General features: G+C 49.1%; 1 protein-coding gene across 1 annotated transcript; it reads right to left on the reverse strand.

The window, feature by feature from the left end:
• Positions 1–371: 371 nt before the first annotated feature.
• On the reverse strand, positions 372–22,861 carry Irs2 (insulin receptor substrate 2). Its single transcript, XM_051181977.1, has 2 exons — positions 18,848–22,861; positions 372–2,740 (listed from the first exon to the last, which is right to left on the reverse strand). The coding sequence occupies exons 1-2, from the start codon at positions 22,848–22,850 to the stop codon at positions 2,736–2,738; spliced, it is 4,008 nt and encodes a 1,335-aa protein (XP_051037934.1). The 5' UTR covers positions 22,851–22,861; the 3' UTR covers positions 372–2,735.
• Positions 22,862–23,441: the final 580 nt, after the last annotated feature.

Genomic DNA, 23,441 nt, shown 5'->3' on the forward strand with positions numbered 1-23,441 from the left:
GTGGGAAAAAAATAAACACTTTCTCCCTTAAGTTGCTTTTTGTCAGAGACTGAGATTCATGACAGGGGGCATCTTCGGTTTAGAATAAGTTTTAAAATCAAAAGGCATCCAAGTGAGCCAGGTGTGGTGTCATATGTCTTCAATCCCAACAACTGAGACACAAAGTCAAGTGGATGTCTATGAGTCCAGCATGGTCTGAATAGTAGGTTCCAGGACAGCCAGGGCTATGCCTCAAAAACAAACAAACAAAACCACATGAAAAACCAAACCACGCATACACACACCACTGCTTATTAATGCCAGACATGCAAGATGAGACTGGCTTCAAGTTAAACTAGTTATTTATGCAGAAAAACATCCTCCAATCTGCATTCATTTCATAAATAATGTATTTTATTTTATTGCATATGGCTATTAAGGAGGGCATCCATGGTCAATACAGACTAAATACAGCATACTAATCTACTCCAGTTTATTCTCTTCTTGAGTGGCATCACGTGACCCCTATATACAGCATGTACAGCGGAAGACAACAGGGAGGGTGACTCTCTTGTTGAAACACAATAGTGAGAAATATATTTAACATCTTGATATTCTGAAACAACATGTACCCAAAGAAAACACTGTTTAATAACTGTTAAAGTTTATATAGCAAAAAAATAGTTTAAATTTAAGATTAAGTCAGGCAAAATGTACAAAGACTCAATATACAGCATGAAGTGTGGCAAACATAACACTCACACATTTTGGTTCCATTCTGTAAACTAAATTAAGGATGTAAATATTGCATATGCCTGCTCTTCTTGAAATGTACAGGATGAGGGGAATTTAGTGTAGCCTCGATTTCTCATTTTGCGCAGTTCAGCTGCAGCGGGGACTTGTGCCATTTGTGTCCTGTGGTGACCGCTCCAGAACATGGAGGGTATGCCACACCTGCCTAAGTGTGCTGCTGTCATCAGACTCATCCATGCTACTGTCCCTGGGGGATTTACTTAAGAAGCAAACACAAGGCAGATTCCTACTCCCCATACTAGTTAAAATTCCAGGGGATTCTTCAACGTGTCAATAAAGTACAGCACACACCCAAACGGACTTTCATGGTAGTGTTTGTGCCCCATGCACTTCTGTGATGCGTGGCTGCAGGAAAGTAAACCTTGAGAATTTGCGCAGGGCAGGGGTCAATTTACATTCAACTTTGTCTTGCAATACAGTCTTCTTCTAGAAGCTCAGTGCAGAAGCAGGAAGATAGCTGCATTGCCATTAAATATATTTTTAAGACATGGAATTTTTTGGTCATCTTCTAAAAAGCTTCTTCTTACCAATGTATTATTCTATAGTGATATATATCTATATACTTATATATATATGTATATATTCTCCCAAACAAAAACAAAATGACAATTAAAAAATGAACCAGCAACTCGCATTTCCAAGAATTAGTGTAGCCTCTACAGGACTATGAAGGAGACAAGAACTGGGGGGGGGGGGTGGAAGGGGTGGGAATGAGGCAGAGCCTCCATCCCTGTGATGGAGCAGCAAGGTGACAGATATTCTGCTGGCAAGCTCAGCCCTTCTAGGTGACACACGAAACAATTCTACAACACTGACATTTTCAGAACACTGAAAACAGAAGCAGGGTAGTCTCTGTCAAGAACTGTTGACAAGTGTGGGTAGTGAGAGGCGGGTTTTCTTCTGCTGCCATTAACAGCATGATGGCTGGAATGCCTCCCCTCCTGTTCTGGGCAGTCTTGTTGGCCAACAAAGTAACATTATGGAAGAGATAATATATTAACAAAAAAAAAAAAAAAAAAAAAAAAAACAAACCTACCAAACCCAAAACAGCCACAGCCTTGAGCATGCCTACATTGAGTTTTTGGTTCAAGGAATGCGAGCTAAGGTTCAGACAGGAGGCTTGTAGCAGGAGAAAAGGCTTTTTGCCATCTGAAATACTTACACGAACATCTACAGAAAGAAGAGTCAAGAAGCCTGTTAAAGGTACAAAGAGAGACCTATCCTTCCCCACCCCATCCCCAAATGCGGCTGATGATTTCCAAAAGGAGGTTGCTGCAGTCACATTTAGGAATTATTAGGATTAATTGGTCTCCAAGTCCAATCCCAAGGAGAATTGTCAGTCCCACACCAGGCTCTGTGCATAAGTAAACATTGCATGTACCTGGACTGGAATCCACACCCACTTATCAGAGAGAGGGAGGTCAGCATGTGACACGCTAGGGCAGACCTGCCCTGTACCCTGCCAAACAATCCGGCTTCACCTTGAACTGAGGTAGGACTGTGGTAGTTTTTGGCTATAAGCCAGTAAATACCAGATTTGACCACTTTCATGGGCATTGTAGCATCTCCTTGCATGCTGAGGGATTAATCCGCTTTGCCAGAATGAAGGTAACAAAGAAACAACAATGATGGCCAGGATTCATGAAGGCCAGTAGAAATGTCTGATCTCCTGGAGTGTACTCCATCAAACTTATTTAGTTCACAAACAAAACAAAATGCAACACAAACAGAGCGATGATGACAAGTGCCCCTTGTGGGGGTGGGCGAGAGAGGTGGCCTGGCCTCTTGGTTCCTTATCTAATACAATTCATAGAAGTCTCAGAATGCAGAATTGCTCCCACTGCAGGGGAAGCGAGCAGCGTTGGTTGGAAACATGCTAAGCATTTCCTTCTGGTGGATTCGGCAGAGTCCGATATGCCGGTGGTGATGGAGCCTGCAGCTCTTCATTCTGAAAAGGAAAGATCAGATAACTGGTGAGCTGTGCTCCAGGGACCACAGTAACCTGGGAAGCTCCCCCAAACCCACGGACCCGCATTCAAAATAGGATTTGGGCTCTTCTCTTGACACGACTTTCGAGATGCAAACTCCGAGATGGCTGTCCTGGAGATGGAGCATCAGGGTGCACTTGAATCTACCTGCACACAGTGTTCAGGCAAGCTCTGAGACCCATGTGCTCAACATGGGCACCTCCCATGTTTACACACACACACATCAGGGCGATACAATGTGTTGGAACTTGTCTGCTGTGAGGTCAAACACTCCTACAGTCTACAGATGATCACACTACTAGTATGGGGACCTCAGGACTTCATCCTCAGTGTCTACACATTAACAGAACCACAGTTACCAATAGTTCCTTAGGGTAGGTCAGTGAAGACTGAGACAGTGTGGGAGACCTGGAGAACCTTGCAGGCAGAGAAAATAAGGAGAAGGAGAAATCTAGAAAGAGAGGAGAGTAAGGAGAGAATGAAGGAGAAAGAGAGGGATATGCCCAAGGCCAGAAGCAAGGCAGCAGACAGCCAGTTATGGAAAAGCAGTGCAAGTAAGATACACAGAAGGAAAGAAAGGTTAAAAAGCCCCGAGGTAAAACGCAGATGAAGAGAAACAGGATAATTTAAGTTATAAGAGCTAGCAAGAAATAAGAGCTAAGATAAGGCCTACCATTCATAACTAATATGGTCGCTGACCCAAAAAGAAAGCTTGCTACACCCACTCCACAGAGCACCAAAACTAGGAAATGGGGTTGCTTTAGTAGCTTCCACTTTTCTCATCCTTATGGAAAGAAAGAAGAGCTAAGACTGAAGCTAGTTATCTTCATACCAATGTCCAAAAACATCCTTCTCCAATGTGAGCAGGTGGCAAAAATCTATGTCGCACATGCTGGCCAGAGCCCTGACCTACCATAGCAAGGATGACATATGTCTGATGAGGACCACATTTAGGTGCTGGCCTAGGCCTTGAGGGTTAGATGCCTAACATCAGCCCTCTGCCCTAAAAAGCCCTGACACCCTTTCCAGTCCATCAGGAGAGTAACAAAGCCGGGAACTGACCTGGATGCAAACTAGGATGTGTCCTGTGCCTGTGAAATGGGATATATGTCCAATGGCTTTGTTTACTTTTATTGGGCTGGTTCATATAGAATACAAGAAAACATTTTCTAAACCTGCTAATATTGACACCCCCAACCTTAAATATTTATAGTTCCTAAGGATGAGATGCCAGTATATACTTATTTATTTATTTATTCATTACTTATGTCAAACCCACTAGAGACAACACAAGGGTGATTAATTTATGGCCACTCTGCTCTGCATGTGGCTTCAGAAGGGAGAGACTCTGGGCTGTCCATGTCACAGAGGTAAAACAGAAACCCAGGAAGACCCTGCACTGCTCACAGGAAAGACCCATAAACCCCTGTCCTGTGCCTGGTTGCATATTGAGGTCAGAGTCACAGTATTTCAAATTCCTTGCAATTCTACACCCCAATAGCTGAGAGCAAAGATGAACTCTTCAAAGTAGCAAGTGTCTGGAGCCATGAAAAGCAGACAGGCAGCAACTATGTTACTTACTTACTGGTATGCCTAAAGGGGGATGCAGTCCCATGGCCAGGCATTCTCCTAAGGCAGAAGAGTTCACTGAGGCTCCAAAGGCTCTGCTCAGGCCTCAGGGAAACAGGAGAGGAAGGGAGGTGAGAGGATATGAAGAGACACTGCTGAAGGACCAGAGAAGGTTTTCATGTGCGTGGGTCAAGCTGCACAACAATGAAGCCCCACCCAGCTGAGCTCTGAGCCCAGAGTAGTTAGCAAGAAATAAGACAGATATCTAGGGTGCCTGAGTCAGGGGGACTCCTAACTTCCCTTTTGATGGGATGTTACGAATGTTTGACATCAAGGTCTTTCACATGTTGGTGTTCAAGGTCCCAGGCATACACCTGGGTCAGGACAGTTCCACCCTGTGGAGCTCCAGACCTCCACAGAAAACCTTCTCTCCCACAGAGCTCTACTCAGACCCCCCACTTGGAGCCCCAGCACAGAGAAGAGGAGGTGTGGACTATGTAACATATTTAGGGTTTTGAATTGCTAGTGCTATTTAGAGGAATATCGATTTGCATGACAAAAAAAGAGGCCACTTATTTTCTATTTCTACTAGCAAATCAAACTAAGAAGAAATGAGTCCTTTGGTGGGTTCCCACATCCTTTAAGCCCATCTCGATGCCCAGTTTAGGCTTTTTATTTAAACACAGAATTAGCTGGGAAAACAGGCTTTTCAGTTGGAAGAGAAATTCCTAGAAAAATATGCCTGATAATTTAGTATCTTCTTACTTTGCTAAAAACATTCAAAAAAAAAAAAAAAAAAAAAAAAAGTCAGGTTGGGTGTGATAACAAAGCCACCAGAGATTCTAAGAAAAACGGTTACTTAACCTTTCCTCTAAATTGGAAAAAAAAAATCATTTAAAAGGAAAACATGGATGATTACACTCCATGGGACAACCAGCTTGAGAGTCTGACTTGCTTTCGAGTGAGCTCTCACTTCCATTGACAATTAAAATCCTTTCATTTGAATCCTTGCTATTAAACAAACTCCCTACCTTCGAGTTGTAACTTGCTAGTGACATAATCAGTCCCAGAAAGGAGATGAGATGTTGTAGCTTTCTCAAAGTTGAAGTCCTTTTACTCAGCTTAATTCTTCAAGGAAAGCAGCCTCTTAATGGCTCAATCCCAGTGTGCTCAAAGGCCTCCTAGCCTGTGAAGCACCCCTCTTCAAACTTCCTCTACACACCCAAAGCTTCTCCCATGGGAACCTGCCAGCTCAGCCTGGGAGGCTTTTACAAGCCACAGTTTCAATGGATGTTTCCTAATGTGGGCATCCAGCATGCTTCTCCCTAATAGGAACCCCCAGCTGGGTGCAGGTGCAGATCCAAAGCCACTGGACCTAGCTGTTTTCAAACTCCAGCCCAAAGCCCTGGGAGTCCAGTCTTCTGCATCCCAGGTTAAAAGCAGAGTAAGAAGCCAGAATGATGAGGGCACTGGGAGGTGGTGTGTGTGTGCGCGCGCGCGCGTGTGCAGTGTCGACTTCTCCCCAGTGTTGTCAATGGAGGCTCCTTCTGGCCTCCAAGACAGATGTTTGGGGCCCAGTAGGAGTGGGGGAATGAGAAAAGCCCACTTCTGCTTTGCCTCATTTATTCTGTACTGTCTTGCTTTGTAGGAAATGGTGCTGTGTGTATCTGAGAGGGTTACATTCACGTAGTGGAAAGGTTATCAGAAGAGGATTAACCAGTTCCTTCCTGGCTGGCGACTCCTCTAGCTGTATTCTGGCAGCAAGAGCAGTTTAAGTCTACTTGTTTTTAAAACATCAATTCCTAATATAAATGTCATATGTTGTAGACTTCCTAAGAGCCACCTGTCCCATGAAGTGTCCCTCCCTCCCCACGCTTCACTGGGCCCCATGACAACCAACCAGTTTTATTGAGCTCTCTGTACATTTAACCTGGATGTGTTTCGTTTTAAGATTCTACGAATGAGATCATGCAAAGGTTTTCATTTGCTTTTTATAGAACACCCTTCAAAGGACATTAAATATAGTACTAGTATCTGATCCTATTTAATGAGTAAGACTAGGTGAGGTACACATGTCTTGAGAAACCAGCTTACTTGCTAGACTGCAATGTGACCATGTCCTTCTGGCCTCCATGTCCTCTGTCCTCAGAACAATGTTCCTCAGTCAAACTATGTTCAACTAGCAGCAGCAGCAGTAGCAGCAACAACAACAACAACAAAATCCTTGTAGTTTGGGCCACTTCTCAGAGCAGAAAAGACAGATATAACCTCCAAAATGAGAAAACAAGACAAAAAAAAAAAAAAAAGAAAAAGGTGAAGGTGTTTGTTCCGTGGGATACCCAGAAGGGATACTTCCATTTCACAGATAACAATGATGCACAGCAAGGGCCAGCCATATCTCTGCAAATAAAGTTTTGCTGTGTCACAGCCACTGTCACTTGGCACAGCTGAGTGGCTATGGCAACATTTAACAAGTAACCCGAAGAGAAGACACAGGCAGGTTTGCCAAAACAGCACTGTACATTTTCCACCTGTGTGTTACACCTGAGACTAACTGATACCCCTGGAAATTATCTGCAAGCTTAAGCACCTCAGAAATGCAATACTGTCTGCTAAAGGCCATGCTATCCTCTTACAGACCCTGAGAGTCATAAGACCCAGTGCGAAGCCAGCACTCCTCAGAACGATCCTCTCTGACTTTTTAATGCACAGCACAGAACATCATTTGGTCACCACCAAATGCAAGCTTTGTTGGTACTCGGCTTCCCAAAGAGAGACTGACACCTACCACACCTCCAATTCGTAATCTGCCCAAATCTTCCTTGGGTCACTTGAAAATACGATCTCAAGGGCTACACTTCCACAGCTGATCCAGCATTAAAATTACAAATGTCCTCTAAGAAGCTTCCTCCTATCCTCAGATGTAGCACCCTTTTCTGTATGATGACTTACACTGATGTACAAACCATGCTTTATGTACACTATAACAATGCTTACAGATGGAGTTATAAAACCTTCTATTGTTTTCCTGTCAAATTATGGAGAAGCAGAATAAATATTCAGACAGCCGACCAGCTTGGGAGCTAAGATGGCTAATACTAATTGTTGAGTTGACAGGACAAATCACTGGGGCATGTCTAAGAAAGACATTTCTAGATTGGATAATCAGAGCTGGGAAGACACACCCACCTACCGTGGGTGACGACATCCACGGGCGAGAATCTATGACTGAGTAAAAAGGACAGTTGAACAAGAATCACCGTTCATCTGTTTCCTGATGGCGGATGCAACGTGACCAGCTGTCTGAAGCTCCTGCAAGTCCACCATGATGGACTGTACTTGGGTGCATTTATCAGGTGTTTTGCCGAAGCAACAGAAATAGGAACTGAAAGTGCTCAGTGAGGCCTCTGTACCAGCCTGCAACCCTGTGAGCCACCTCTCACACACTGCTACTCCATGGAGGAGGGGGCACAGGAGCCATTCATTGCAACCATTCCTGTTCCCTGAAGCCCACACAGCTTTCCAAGGTTCAGTGGGATATATAAATGGGATGCATGCGGCTACAATGGCCAGAGTCAGACCCAACGTGGACCCAGGCCCTTGGTCACCAACCAGGTGATTTCTCAATTAAGTCAATCACACTCACTCCTGAAGATAGTGCTATTCTCTTCCTACCTCACCACCCCCACCACCAAGTATCACAGCAAAACTATCAAAGGAGATTTATTATAGAAACCATAATGACTACAAACAAAACATACTTGGATATTGATTTTCTACATCAAGAAGAGCATGCTTCTGGAATGACTCACACTCTGTGGTCAGACTCCTTCAACTCCAGTCACACAGGCATGCAGCCACATGCCATGTTTTGAACTACAAAGACTTCTTCGGGCCCCTAGGCCCTGAGCTGCTGAGGAAGGCTGGCTTCTATGGCTTTTGGGGAGTCACAGCAGTAGGGTATAGGGGACCTGCTGTCACAGCCCCACCCCCTCCGAAGATGCTTCAACAATGCAAACAACATTTCTAGCAGCCCAAGAACCACTGCAAGGAACAGGGAATTAGGTAAAGCAGGTCCTAGCAAGGGGGGAACCAACTCAGCTGACTCAGTGAACATGATGAGTTCACGCTGGAGGGAACTCAAGGACACTGAAAGCTAAGAGCCCCCAGAAGCCCAGGGTGTCTCTGCCTCTCTGCTCTACTCAAACCACAACAGGACGGAGCCAAAACCTACAATATACCACACCATGTGGCACAGCATCCAGCTATCACAGCAGCTGCCCTTCCCTGACCTGCTCTAGCCCTGGCTGGCACATAGTTCAGCCAGTTCCACAGGATCCACAGGGACTCTGCCAGTGCACACGCTCTTGCAGCCAAAGGCCAGCACGCTTCTAAGGTGACCCAAGCCCTCATTCCGTATGTGCCGCACTTCTGGAAAACAACTTCAGCCCAGGCAGAACCTCTATTAGCCACCCACACTAGGGCACTAAAGCCCAGGATGCCTGGGTCAGAGACAGGGCCAAGGCTCCTGGTGACAGAAGAACACAAAGCCAACCCTCCTGGATGGCTAGATAGACCCAAATTAAGGGCATGCCACCTGCTCCTGTCATTCAGGTCCAGGGGCAGAGGCTAGAGACCTGTAGTTCAATAAGCAGACCAGCCCACGTTGGGGGCAGATGTCCTATGAACTGTCTTCTTCCAAACCCTCTGCACCTCTGCGGGAAGGGACAGCTCAAGAGAAGGAAACCTAGTAGCATCTAGGCATGGCCCCTCAGAATGAAGGTCTACAGGGAGATGATCCCCATCTGCCAGTCAGAGGGTGATGAACTACAGAAGGCTAGATGAGGGATGGGGGAAGAAGATATGCCACAGAGCCAGAAGGAGAAGGCCTCTTTGAGGAAAGTGCCCTCAGGGAAACCAGCTTGATCTGACTATGAAGAATGTGTATACATTTGCAAAATTCAGTCTCATGAATAACGGAAAGTAATTTTTCCCCTTGATTTCCCTTGGAAAGAAAGCAGGTGGTTATGTTTGGGCTTCCAGAAGGATAAGAAGCCAAGGAGATGAAATACAGAGGGATAAGCCTCATTCCTAGTTTGTCAGATGACAGTGCTCTAAGGCACTGCATTGTCAAAAATGTAAGTTAGCAAAGTGAGGCTGAACTGGTTCCAAACACCAGCAAGTTTTTAAAACCATGCATGCTATTGGCCGGAGACATCTGTCACATATGTTCTGCACACCAAAAGGCCAGAAGAACTCCAAGCTCCTGTGTGGTCACACTGGCCACCCAGTTCCACACTCACAGGAAGGGAAGCCAGATCTCCACATCCAGAATAGCATCCAAGGTGACCACTAGAGCCTGCCATACCCTCTGTGTACCACAGTTCCAAGTAGCTCCATTTTTCACTTCATCACACAAAAACCAGCTTCTCAATGATGCTCTCTAACCTACACTGAGTGAATCCTGCTTAATGCTTGGAGCCTCCAGACCATTATTTGTATACTTTTACAATTTAGTGGCATTATCTAAATCTACTTCTCAGATCACTTACCCCACTTTACCATTTCCCCATCTGCCAGGGGCAGCCAAGATCCTGAACAGGGGTGAGGGTAGGGCAGTGGCCTAGGGTGGACTAACTCAGGGGGAAGGAGAGGAGAGGCTCCCCCTGCTTGTCTGACAACCAAGGCACAGGACAGCAGGTAATCAAAGTGACAGGTGGTTTCCCAGCGTATGCTCCATTACAGAGAGGCACACACCCAGGGGATACACACACACTATACATGGAAAAGTCTTGTATGCTTGTGATAGCAATAGACTCTTCACAGCATGCCAGAAGATGGAAAGTGGAGTTCCTAGGTTTACAATAACTTCATAATTAAATACATCTAGGAATGACTTCATAATTAAATACATCTAGGAGATACTTCAGACCAGAAAAAAAAATAAATAAAAAAGCTCATTTAAGCCTATGAACTAACTAAAAACAGGGCAGAAGCCTGATATACTAGCTCCCCTTCCCCCCACCGTGTGTGTGTGTGTGTGTGTGTGTGTGTGTGTGTGTGATGTTGGCTCCCAGTCCAGCTTCGTTCTGCCTAATCTATCCCATCCGCCTCTGAAGTTGAAGGAGCAGAGATAAGCTGCTGTTCTCAACTTAGAGCCATTTCTGATTCCAGGAACAGCAGAGACTCCCAAAGCAGCACCCCCACCCCCATGAAGGCAATCACCCATGAACACACCACACCGGCAGCTCATCCTGCAAGGGTCAGCTGTCCCCTCAAGCAAGAAGCGCTTCTTTGGAGCATCTTGAAGAACCAGAACTGAGGTAAGGACAAGGAAGCCACACCCCCACAGGGACTGCTTAATTACACAAGACCCCTGACCCTAGCCCTAATCCTTCCCCTATTTAAACCCAACACACAAGTCAGCCCCAAGATGGACCTGTGGTCACACAATGCATGTAACCATTCTTCCCTCTATTGAGTACATCTGCTCTTTTTACCTGTTCAGTTGGTTTACAGAGACAGTGGCTGGAACAAGTCTGTTGGGCAGCCAGAGTCCATTCTTCCATCCTAAAAATTCTATGTCTAGAAAGTGTTGGACAGATCCATGATGCACAAGACAGTGAACTTTGAACCCGACCCTCTCCTGAACCTGGAGAAGCCACCTTCATTCTGGTTTGTTTATCCTGTGGAAGTTTCCTTCCATCAGCCCGCCCTGGGCACATGCTGCTCATGATGGCATGCTCCTGGCCCAGGGCTGCCATCTGCTAGGGAGTAGGAGTCCTCTTTTATGATGCAGCCAACATAAACAAGCCAATCGCCTAGAGCACTAGACCTTCCAGCGCTCTACTACAGTTTTTAATTCGGAGCATCTAATGACTTCTTGGTGTCTGCCTAAGTATTCTTTTATAGTCACACCACCTCCAAAGGGGGCAGCTGTATCCAATTTAATTTGAACGAAATCCATTTATCATCATGTAAAAATCCAGCTAAATGATTTCCCCCAGAACTTTCTTTTAAGGACCTTAAGAATATTAAGACCCCATGAGATACTTGGTCCTGAGAAGATAACCACAAAGCAACAGATAGATGATTAGCTACTAACTGGTCTTGGGGCTAATTCTAAATTGGTGTTTCCAAATCTACTCATCATTAAGTGAGTTAATGACTCATCTCTTTGGAAGCTGCTAACGGGCAACGAGGGGTGTATGGTATTCCACACACAGGACACAGAAGCTGAGGATGTTAACCCAGCCTGCATCACCAGTCAGCAAAGCCAATTCTGTCCTGAAGAGGTAATGAAGGCTTCAGTGTCACCAGGTAGCTTCAGTGTCTCCAGGTAGCCTCAGCCTTCATGTCGAACTAGCCTAGAAACATTTCTTTTTAACAACATTCCTCACTCCCCTCTGCCTGCTGTGTGACCAGTATTCTCAGCAGACACTTGGAGGTTCTACTTCAAATGCATCCTTTTTCATCCACACCCAAGCAGTTCCCTAAATGGTGTGAAACAGTGGAGGGGCTGGAGGAGCCTGCTGCACATATGCAGCTAATGGGTTATTCCACAGGGGCAGGCTAATAGACCCCAGGAGAGAGAAGAGCACAGCACTCAGATGTCCACCCATGGTGTGCTGACCTCCACCACCTTCTCCAATGCTTTCCTGGTGGTGTTTAATAGCTATTTTCACCCTGGTTAAATCTGACCTGGAATCACTGTGGAGGCGGTGGTGGTTCCAACTGTGGTTCTGTGTGCTCAGATGCAAATCCTGGAGCCCCCTCCCACATCCCTTACCTTTCCCACTAAGCCCAGGAGTTCAATGTACCTGAAGGGCTAAATTTTGTAACAAGTACCCGTGTCCACATCCTGTGTTCTTTACTAAAACAGAAACTGCTACAGGAATAGGAATGTTTCACTCAGGAAAGGTCCAGGGAGCATGGCTGGACCATGAGAAGTTACCATCAGAAGTTAAGCTTGAAAATTCATGGAAAGAATAGGGTTTATAAAGGGGGGGCATTTAGAAATTAACACAAAGAAGTTCTTGAGATTGACAGGTGGAAACAGCCTTAAAAAAATTTAAAAATAAACGAGAAGTCATTCCCACAATGTTCATTCATTCTTCCAATCTTTTTCTTCAACTGTTCCCATTTTACTCTGAAATTGTAAGGAGGAAAATGAGAGAAGGGATTCATTAACTCACTGCCACACAACAGAAAGAGAAAACAGAAGGTCAGCTGGGAAATCTTGAGACAGAGTGGTTTGTGTGCTCTCCAAGCTGATAATCCAGCACAAAAGAGCCTAGGCTAAGGACCCAAGAGCTCAACATTGCTCCCTCCCTTTGTCCTAGTGAGTTTCCACAAGTCACCTGACCCATTGACTAGCAGCTTCTGTAATCCCATCGAAAACCATGTATGAAGCTGGAAAGATGGCTCAGGTCATAAGAGCATTGGCTGCTCCTCCAGAGAACCTGGCTTGAATTTCCAGCCCCCACACTGCAGCTCAACCCTCAGTAACTCCAATTCCACGAGATCGATGCCCTCTTCTGGCTTCCATGGTCAGCAAGCACACATGCAGTGCACAGACATAAATACAGGCAAAACACCCATCCAATACAACATAGGATGTATGAAGGTCATTTGACACTATATTTACAGAAATAAACACCCTACAAAAAAGTTTGAATTTCACCCAGTTGTGCCCTGTGAATTTATCTTTCAGTATACATTTCTTTTTCAACACACCCACTGAGCAGAATTCTTCCAGCAATCACACTGTGTTCATCACGTTTCTGGATTGTTAATAGTACACTTTGTTCCCTGAAGATGGCCCCAGTTAAGTCCACAGAGCAAGGAGAGAAATCTCATGTCATAGTAATAAATATTAAAACACTGCACTGTGACCATGCAAAAAAGCAGAGTCACCCCTAATGGCAACAACATAGGGCTTTTGAAGCAATAATGAAAACTGTACCCTAGAATAAACTAACTATAAAGCTTACACTTATGCTTTGAAGAAAAAAAAAAAAACTCAGCTTAAATACCATGATAAACCACTAAGAATTGCACCAACTCTCTATTCTAAAAGAACAGAGAACCAATATTCTTGGGGTGACTATATAGAGATTGAATGTCATTGGAAAATATATTGTATTCAAGTCTCAATTCAAAAGAAAAAAAACTATGAAGAAACACAATTACCAGCTCTAAACAAGAGTTTCTGGAAAACCGAATACTTTCACAAATAACTATCAAAAGACTTGGGACTTAAGAGTTCATGTAAAGGTTTATCTTTAAGACATATTGTGGATCCAAATGTTTGGCCCAATTTCAGTATATGCACAAGAAGTATAAAGTCATTGTATAAACACCACACCAAAGAAAGTGGAACAGAGTTTAAATCATTTGCCTGCTCTTTTTGGCACATCTTTGCATAGATAACTATAATTGTAAAACTCAGTATTTTTCCCAGTTTAGCAGACAAGTTGCAATTATTAAATGGGCTGCTTTATCATTCACACACAGCGTGTACATTTGAACCCAACTCAATTTCAGCATTCTAACACAATGAAGTCAATTAAGACTGCCAAGCCCAGAAGTGTCTATGGCCAGCAAGCAGCTCCTGGTGTGCAGCTTGCTTCCCGGTCTATTCCAACTCGCTCTGCATGTGTTATTTCAGGGCACCCTCAGGAGGAGCCTAGGGAACTAGAGGGAAAAGACACTCCAAAGACCACTGGTCACCACTGACCTCAGCATTTTCTATCTGCTCCCTCCAGAAACATACCAGCATCTACCTTCCTCCCAGTGCCATCCAACTCAACCATGGCCCCTCCCCCTGCAGTCTTGACATTCAGACCAATGAAAATAAACAGAGTATCCCGTTTAGGTTCTGAAACATAGTGAAATAAGTAACACCACCTTTGTAGCAGGTCATTGTGAAGACACAAAAATCATGCAGTAAAATGGCTACATTAAAATGCTTGGCACATCTTGCATTAAAATATACATTCTTTTGTGCTGGTCTGGAAACTGAAGAGACCCCAGGCCCACCACAGTTAAATCTCTAGGCAAAGGGGCTGAATCTGGGGCTCAGCTCCCCTCTGAGTCCAAGTGGCTCCCACCCTAACTAGCAACTTAGATACAAGAATAAAGTTACATTTTCAAGTTTCCAAGGTGAACAGAAATTATTCAGTTCTGTACTATCCAATGCCCCCTTCCCAAAACAGAAAAGCTGGCCTGCTTGCCAAATCTGAGAACAAAGTTACCTGGCTCTTAGAAAATGCTTCCAGGAAAAAAAAAAAGTGTTAATAGAAATCTAATAGAATGCCTTTATGCCCAGCTGCTGCCATGAAAATTGCTCTTTTGGGGGCAAAGAATCCAACATGTTCCTACCCTACAAACAGAAGGCACAATACTGAAATCAAAACTTCAGGAGTGACCTCCAAGCTAAGTCAACAAACAGAACGGAATCCCTGCTGAGTGATGGCTAATTAAACACCTGAAGTTTGAGGGCTTGGCTGTTGGTTAGAGCTCCCAACATTAAGAGTCAATTTTAAAAATGTATATTCTAATTACACATCCTCATCTTGTCAACAGCTTCTAATACCTGAGCTCATCACAGGAGGGAATGCAGGAATGAGAAGCCTGCCTGCTTTGAAGCCAGGGCAGACAGCCGGCCTGTTTTTCTTAATTGTTTTGCTACTATGTAATTTGAATCTCTACATTGTTACACTGTTACTTTCATTCCCCCCTCCCCCAGAACCAATCTTATTTTGCTACTCTCCTCCTATTGCTCTAAGGCTGAGCTACCACCTGGCTTTATGGAATTCTTAAAGAAAGGAGGTGGGGTGGGTTTCTCAGAGCTCAGAGCATAACCAACAATAAATAGAACAGGGAAGGTAAAGCTTAAGCAGGCTTTGTCTCCATTCCCAGACTACGGCGAGTTCGGGTTTTATATATTAATTTTTAATTTAAGAGTACTCATTTTCAAAAGTACTCTCTGGCTGCCCACATTCCCTACAGCTCAGAGCTGCTGTTTTCCTCACCCTCCTTGGGAAAGGGCTTAGTGACCCAGCAGGGGTAGGACTGGAATCAACTGCTCTGCAGACAACACAGCCAGACACACCGGGATTTGCTCTCCAGGAGATTAGCAACCAGAACCCTGGTTTCCTCACTCCGCCCTCTTCCTTCCAGGCGATACTTCACTAAAGGCTTTTCTTTCAATAAAGGAAGCAGAACTGGCCACGTGACTTTCATTCACCAAAGCCAGAGTGTTTTCCTTAGCACCTCAGCTGCCTCTTCCTTAGGAGGTGCCAGCCACCCTGCACGGCAATATCTCATCCCCCAGGCACCAGGCCTGGGTGGCACCCACTGAGGCTTGCAAAGCTGTTGTGCTGGCTCCTGGGATAAGCATTTACAAAAGCAGAACTTTCTAGACTAAATCAAGACCCTTGTCCTCCAGCTTTGGAAACACCCCACTTACCTGACAGTCTTGTAAAAGAAGGACGTGTGGATAGGCTTTTAATCAAACCAAACTAAATACAGATGTTTCCCATAGAACTTATCAGCTCAACCTCTTCAACATTAGAAACTAGCATCATGGAAGTCACTCTACGGAGGAAAACTAACATTTTAGGGAGCATGCCAATCTATAACCCTATTGTCAATAATGTGCATAATTTTATAAAAAATAGTTTTAAAACACAGTTAAGCCAATTAGCTTCCCGTTCGTTCCCAAACAAGACAACAATTCTGTCAGATTAATCAGACTACACACTATAGCTATAGACTACAGCTATAGCCTCTTAATAAGCTGTTTAAGGCCACCACCACCCCCCATTCCCAATTCAACCACACTGGAGTACGAAACACTGCTGGGACTTCTGTCTGTCTATATCACACACTACCCAGGTTGAGCTAAATTATTCCATGACTGCGTTAACTCATGAGGTCTGCCCAGGAGAAGGTGAGCCAGGAGCTTGGGACGAAAGCACTCAATGCTGAGAGCCTGGGCAGAGCTTGGATAGCAGAGAGGACATTCTGCATTTCAGCCTCAAACTCATGCTTCTAGCCTGGCTTCCACAAATTGTCCTCTCAGAGCACACCACTCTACAGAGAACATTTAATCCACACACACCACCAATTTCTACCTGGATGTAGGCTACATCCAGGTCCATCCAGGATGTTCTTGGTGGTCCTTTGTAGCTCAACAGACATCAAGGGCCCAGCTCTGTGGGCCAAGAATTGTTCACCCTCCCCCACCCCCATGCTCTCATGTTGCTCTCTGCTCAAGTCAATTTGCTAAAAATCTAATTTGGCATGTATGCTTTCCCTTTGAACACGTGGCTTTAGCACAATAGAGGAAAAGTAGCTATCTGTTTTTCTCTAGAATATCCCTCTTTAGGAAGTTTAGCATAATATCCACAGAACTCAGAACAACAGTAACCAAGCTGCCTCCCTGTCTGCTTGTAGGAAGAACCATTGGGATTTCACTCCGTGTGAGTCCTGCAGGCTGACAGGAATTTTATCCTGATGGGAAATGTTAAGCAGGACTAGATGAACTAGGTGTCTAAATAAACTTCCCTCTGCCTGCCGGTGAATCCTCCCTCTTTCTGAAGATAGTGACTGTAGCACAGGCTTCAGATTATGGACTTCAGCTGGTGGTTTTCCAAAGTAGGAGACCACCCATCCAGCCCCAACTCTGCCTGTTTACCCATGCCATCTACAAGGAACATGGAAGTTGCTAAGTGTGTGTGTGTGTGGGGGGGGCAAACAAACTTTCCCCATCCAGTCACACCCTGCTGTGCATAGATGACCTGTGGCTTAGTTAGCCTCAACTCTTCTAGCTTTAGAAATGTACTGGCAGCATGGTGGTGGTGGTGGTGGTGGTGGTGTGGTGTTTGCCTTTGATCCCAGCACTCAGGAGGCAGAGACAGGAAGATCTCTGTGAGTTCTAGGCCAGCCTGGTCTACAGAGCTAGGGCTACAGAGAAATCGTCTTAAAAACCAGAAAGAAAGAAAAAAAAAAAAAAAAAAAAAGGAAAGACATTTTGTACTGTTCAATAAAACTTTGACAGTGACCTTCACCTTGGAGGCTGCCCATGGAGGACACACCTTGCCTCCTTCTAGTTGATTTAATTAGATGTTGAAGTGCTGGTCTACTGATAATTCCTGGAGATTCCTATTCCTCTACTCCAGTTAATAATTACAATAATAGAAGAATTAGTTTTTCATCTATTACCCTAGAATAATGGTATTGGCCCCAAGCTATAAGGCTGAAGCCTATGAATTAACAGCCCCAAATATACTAGGAAACGCAGTCTGAATGTAGCATTGCTCTGCTCACTCTAAGAACCGAAAGTGTACAGGTCCCTGTGAAACACCTGCTGCACCGTGGCACCAGTCTGTCCTGATAGCAACCCCATACAGAAACACAAGACGGAGAAGAACAGCGGAGCTCAGCACTCCAGACCCCCACCCATTCCTCTCACACTCCGGCCATTTCTGAGACACAGACACTTTACCAGCCGCACAGCAAACCCATCTCTATGCCAGTGGGTACTTGAAAACTTGGGAGCAGACGGCGCCCCCCAGTCCCATTGCTCCTGGGAAAGCCCTGCATTTCAATCCCTGATCCAGAAACATGGCTGAGTGTTATTACCTGGGGTGCTCTGAGGAGGCGAGCCCATCCTGTCCCCACACCAACGCCAACTTCCACTCCCTGAACCACCCAGCCCCGAGCGGCTTCCAGTGGCTCCCAAGTTCCCAAACCTCCCAAGGGATTTGTATCAACAACTCCAGCATTACTTGGGGACTTATTAGCAATGCCATTTTGTGACCTGGACCCGCAGCACCAGAAATCCCAAGAGGTTTACCTGCCTATTACCCAGAGACAGGGAACTCTCCAGGAAGTTCCCAGTTATGCTCAGGTGAGATCAGCTGCCATCAGAGTATGTAAGCCAAGCCACACTACTATCATTTCCCTTTTGAGAACTATGGTGCCTCTCTGATGGACACGCTTGTCACAGTCTACATGAGAACTGGAAATGACAGGAGCTGCTGCTATGAGCAGCCAAAAAGACTCATGCTCACTTCCTGAGGGACCCTGGTGTGTGTTTCAATAAACCTAGCTGGGCAGCAGTGGCCTGGGGACCAGTCACTCACACAGAGCCAATAGCTGGAGCCTTTCAGCATCCTCAACTGTGAATGAAGATCTAAACAACTTTCCTTTGGAGTAGCCACTCTGCAGAAGCTCCACCTAGCTGGCAGATAGATGGGAAAGGCAGGACCACAGAGACCTAGGCAAGGGATGGCTGAACCTAAAACAGGGTCAAAGTCTCCCCACTTTGGGCATTAAACTCTACTCAAAAGCCAAGTCAATGTTTCTGACAAGATCTTTGGGAAAAGACAATGACAACACAGCAGCCAAGAAACCACTAGGGTAGAGTAATATCTAAAACCACCCAACACATCACCCTCCCTCCCAGCCTCAAGGTCAAAGGACCTCACCTTTCACAACTGTGGCTTCCTTCAAGTGATGGGACAAGAAGTCGATGCTGGCATAGGTGCTGGCAGAGGGCAAGGCTCCAGTGCCTGGGCCCCCACACACTCCGCTGCTGCCAGTACTTCCGACGGTGCTGAGGAGGCCCCCAAGGCTACGGGTCCGGCCCCAAGAGCTCTTGTCTCCTGGCTGTGGATGCTGAGGCTGAGTCAGCGATAAGGACCCTTGATCATCCCTCACATCAATGGCGATGTAGTTGAGGCCGTTCTGGAAACCCGCGGAGGTCTCTCTGCGCATGGGAGAGCTGCTGCCTCCCGGACAGCCAATCAAAGCTCCAGGCTGACCTGGGTTCCATGGCCTAGCCTGTGGCGCTGGTGGCACAACCGGTGAGGGCTGCGCTTGTCCCGGGGATGTGGGTGGCTCATCACTTCCTCCCAGGATGCCACTGCCTTCACTACTTTTCCTGAGAGAGACGTTTTCCACAGAGGCCGAATTGTGGCGCTTGGAATTGTGGGCGAAGGAGGGGGACACTGGGGTGACTGTGGTAGTGGAGGAGAAGGTCTCTGAACTGTGGCGACGTCGCCCCCCCTGTGGATCTGCGCGGATGACTTTGGCACCCCGGTGGGGATCAGGGGGCTGGCTGACTTGAAGAAAGGCCTCCACCCCAGACACCTGATCCATGAGACTTAGCCGCTTTAAGCCGGATGTGGGACTTGTCACTCGGGCACCTTCTGGCTTTGGGGGTGCCGCAATAGGTTGTGGCGGGGTAGCAGCCACACCAAAGGCCATCTCGGTATAGTCACCATTATCCCCAGGCTCCGAGGACTTTGAGGAGCCAGCAGCGGGTCCCTGGGAAGTGGCAGCTGATGCTGGAGGCAGGCGGTATAGCTCTCCTGGGGCAGGTGGCTGCTGCAGGGAAGAGGGGGAGGCAGAAGGACGTGGGGGTAGCGGTGGGTATGGGGATGAGGCCTCTGGAGAGAGAAGGCCATCCATGGAGCCCACTGTGTCCCCACTATGGGTGCCAGGCTTAGGAGACTTGGGAGAACTGAAGTCTAAGTTCATATAGTCAGAGAGCGGGGAGCGCTGCCGGCTGTCACTGCTGGTGCCTGGGGTACCTGAACCCAGGGAAGAAGCAGGACTACTGGCCGAAAGCAGCGAAGAGGATGAAGCAGCTGATGCCAGCAGTGGCGGGGCAGGCGGGGACAGGCGGGTACCTGCCTCACCAAAGTCAATGTTGATGTACTCGCCAGGACTCTTGGGCTCTGCAGGTAGAGGGTACTCTTGCATGCTAGGAAGGGTCTGCAGTCCCTCCAAGGACAAGCGTGTAGGTCGTACTGCCCGACAGCGCTGGCCCAGGAAGCCCTCAGGGCGGCCAGTGCCGCCACTTGGCCTCATGGAGGAAGGTACTGCTGAGTGATGAGGTTGGGTATGGCCACCCCCAGCTGCCCCAAAGGTGCCAGCCAACTGGGAGTTCCCAGGAATGGTCTGGGGTTCTAGCCTCTCCTCTTCCAAGATTCGGCCCACAGGGGAGCTCATGAGCACATACTGGTCGTTGTCCCCACTGCAATAGGAAGCCTTGTAAGAGCGAGGCAAAGAGCTGTAGCAGTGACCAGGGACACCTTTGAGGCCCTCGCCACTTCCACGCAAGGCTGCTGAGAAGTCAGGTGGCGTGCCCGCGGTGCCAGCCTCACTGGGGGACATGTTGAGGTAGTCCCCGTTAGGGAGGAGCTTTGGGTCTGTGTTCTCCATGGACAGCTTGGAGCCATACCACATTCGCATGTACCCGCTATCCTCTGGGGAGCTCTCAGCTGGGGAATTAGCTTTGTAGCTGCCTCCATTCACTGGGAAGGTCCTGCCTGCCCCTGAAGGGGGTGCTGGCACTGCTGTTCCCGAAGGGGGCAAGGCTGCCGCCGCCGCCGCCGCCGCCGCCGCCGCTGACCTCGGCTGCATGATCTGCTTGGGAGCAGACACACTGGTGGGGCTCATGGGCATATAATCATCACTTTTGCAGCTACTGGGGCCACCACTCCTGAGGGCCGCCCCAGGGGTCATGGGCATGTAGCCATCATCTGCCCCCAAGTTACTGCTAGAACTCTTGTGAGAGCCAATCTCAATGTCTCCATAGTCCTCTGGGTAAGGGTGGTAGGCCACTTTAGGAGAGGACGCGGGGTAAGATGGGCAGAGGCGTCCTGAACTGCAAGAGAAGGTGGCCCGCATGAGAGTATACTCATCCAGGGAGGCAGAGGAAGGCTGGGGTACTGGCCGCTGTCGGGCAGGCGTGGTCAGGGAATAAGTCCTCTTCCTCAGTCCCCTGTCCAGGTCCTGGGCCCCGTCCCCAGAGACCCTACGGTAAGGGCGGCCACAGTGGCTCAGGGGTCTATCCATGCTCATGTACCCATAGAGCTCACCCCCACTGCCGTCCCTGGCTGGAGGGGTCTCCGCGATTGACTCGGGCGTGTTGCTCCTGTGGCTACTGAAGGCTCTCAGGTCACCAGGGCTGGAGCCATACTCGTCAAGTGACATGAAACCTGGGTCACTGGGGGAGCCGGAGGCTGAGGCACTACCACTGGATGGACGCTGACCTTGGGGGTGGTGTAGCGGATGAGGCAGATGCGGGTGGGGGCCGGGGGGCAGCGGGTAGGAGCCCGAGCCGTGTCCACTGCTGGAGGACAGGCTGCCAGGGCTGGTGGCTGCAGGCGGCGAGTGCGCCACCGGCATGGACATGGAGCGGCTGTGTTGCAGGGCGCCCCCTGCCGGCGCCAGCGTCACTTTGCTCGGGCGGCCTCCGCAGCCGCCGCTCAGTGTGTGCGAGCGGCTCAGGGGCACGCGCACCGGCCCGGGACTCAGGGGGCTCCCGGCCACCGACATAGGCCTGCTTCCCGCTGCCCCAGCCCCAGCTGCTGCGCCGCCGTCGCCCTCACTGGCTGTACGCACCCGACACGAGATGCATTTGGCTGCTGGCGGGGTGGCCGCAAGGCTGTCCGTGCGTGAGCGGCGCACCAGGCCGGTCTGGCTAGGGGGCAGGTTGACCAGGTGATGGTGGCGGCGCGCGCCCGGCACACTGATGGGATGCGTGGCAGACGACCCGGACGACTGACTCTTGCTTCGAGGCCGGAACTCAAAGAGCTCCTTAAGTGCCTTCATGGCCTCCAGGATAGTCTCGTGGATGTTCTGCGCCACTACCGAGTCGTCGGCTTGCATCCACAGCTCGCCGGGGCCGGTGACGGCCGAGCGGCCCACCTCGATGAAGAAGAAGCTGTCCGAGTGGCCGCAGCGGCGGATGTTCATAAGCTGCAGCGTCACAGACGGCTGTTCGCAATTGAGCTTCACGAAGCCGATGGTGCGCGCAGACAGGCAAAGGCGGTATACACCGGTCAGGTTTTTGCTCTGGCCCAGGCCCTTGGGCTTCAGGTTCACCTGCCACACCTCGCGGTAGACTGCCGTGGCGGGCGTCACGAGCCCGTAGTTGTCATCGCAGCCAGCGGCACCTGCCGAGCCGCCCAGGACGCCAGGAAGAGAGGCGCTGCAGGACCCGCCGGTGGCCGCGGTGCCCGAGCCTCCATCGCCGGAGCGACCCTCGCTGACCAAGTCGGTGAGCGCGCGGTACCAGCCCTCCTGCTCCTGCTCGTTCTCCGCCGCCACGGCGAAGTACTCGTCCTTGGTGTAGAGGGCGATCAGGTACTTGTGCTTGGCGTCCGCGCGCTTGTTGATGTTCAGGCAGCAGTCGAGCGAGATCACTCGCTTCGGCGCGCCCGCCTTGCTCCTCCACTTCTTCTCGCTCTCGTAGTACTCCAGCCGCGGCGGCTGCGGCGGCGACCCCCCAGCCGCGGCTGCCTCGTCGCCGCCCGTGCCGGGGCCGCGCAGCACGAAGAAGCGCTTGTGGCCGTGCTTCTGCTTGCGCAGGTAGCCGCACTTGCGCACGCTGTGGTTGTTGTTGTTGTTGTTGTTATTGAGGTTCGGGCCGTCCCCACCCGCCGGCGCGGGGGGCCCAGGAAGGGGCGCGCTGGCCATCGCCGCCGGTTCAGGCCGCACCGCACGGCTGGGCGCGCAGGGGATGGCGAGGGCCGAGGGGCGCGGGCGGGGGCGGCTCCCCGCCACCCGTCGCCCGGCCGCCCGGCCACGCGCGCGCGTCCCCCGGGCCCAAGCGGTGGGCTAGGAGGCGCGCGCCGCTCGTTGGCGCAGGGCCCTCGGCCGCTCCGAAGGATGCTAGGCGCGGGCGGTGGCCGCCCCCTGCTTCGACTGTCCGCGGCTGCTGCCTCCCGGGCTCTCGGGCGGCGCCCGGGGACTGGCTGGCTGGCTGGGCCGAGAGTCGGGGTCCCCGAGCCGCGGGGCCGAGCTTAGGACGCGCGCGGCCGGCCTGCTGCCGCCGTTCTTGGCTGCGCGATGCCGGGCTGCAACCGGACACTCGGGGCCCACGCCGCCACTGGGACCGCTGCTTCTGCTGCTGCTGCTGCTGCCACCGCCAACGACGACCCGGGCTTGTCGCGGTCCCCGCCGCACAGTGAGTAACACATCGCGCACCGAGTGACTGAACTAAGAGCAAAACAACACGTGACTCTGCGTTACGCAGGCACACTCGCGCGGACGCCCCGCCCCTTCGCC

This window comes from Phodopus roborovskii, unplaced genomic scaffold, assembly GCF_943737965.1.
Source record: "Phodopus roborovskii unplaced genomic scaffold, PHOROB, whole genome shotgun sequence".
Classification (NCBI taxonomy): Eukaryota; Metazoa; Chordata; class Mammalia; order Rodentia; family Cricetidae; genus Phodopus; species Phodopus roborovskii.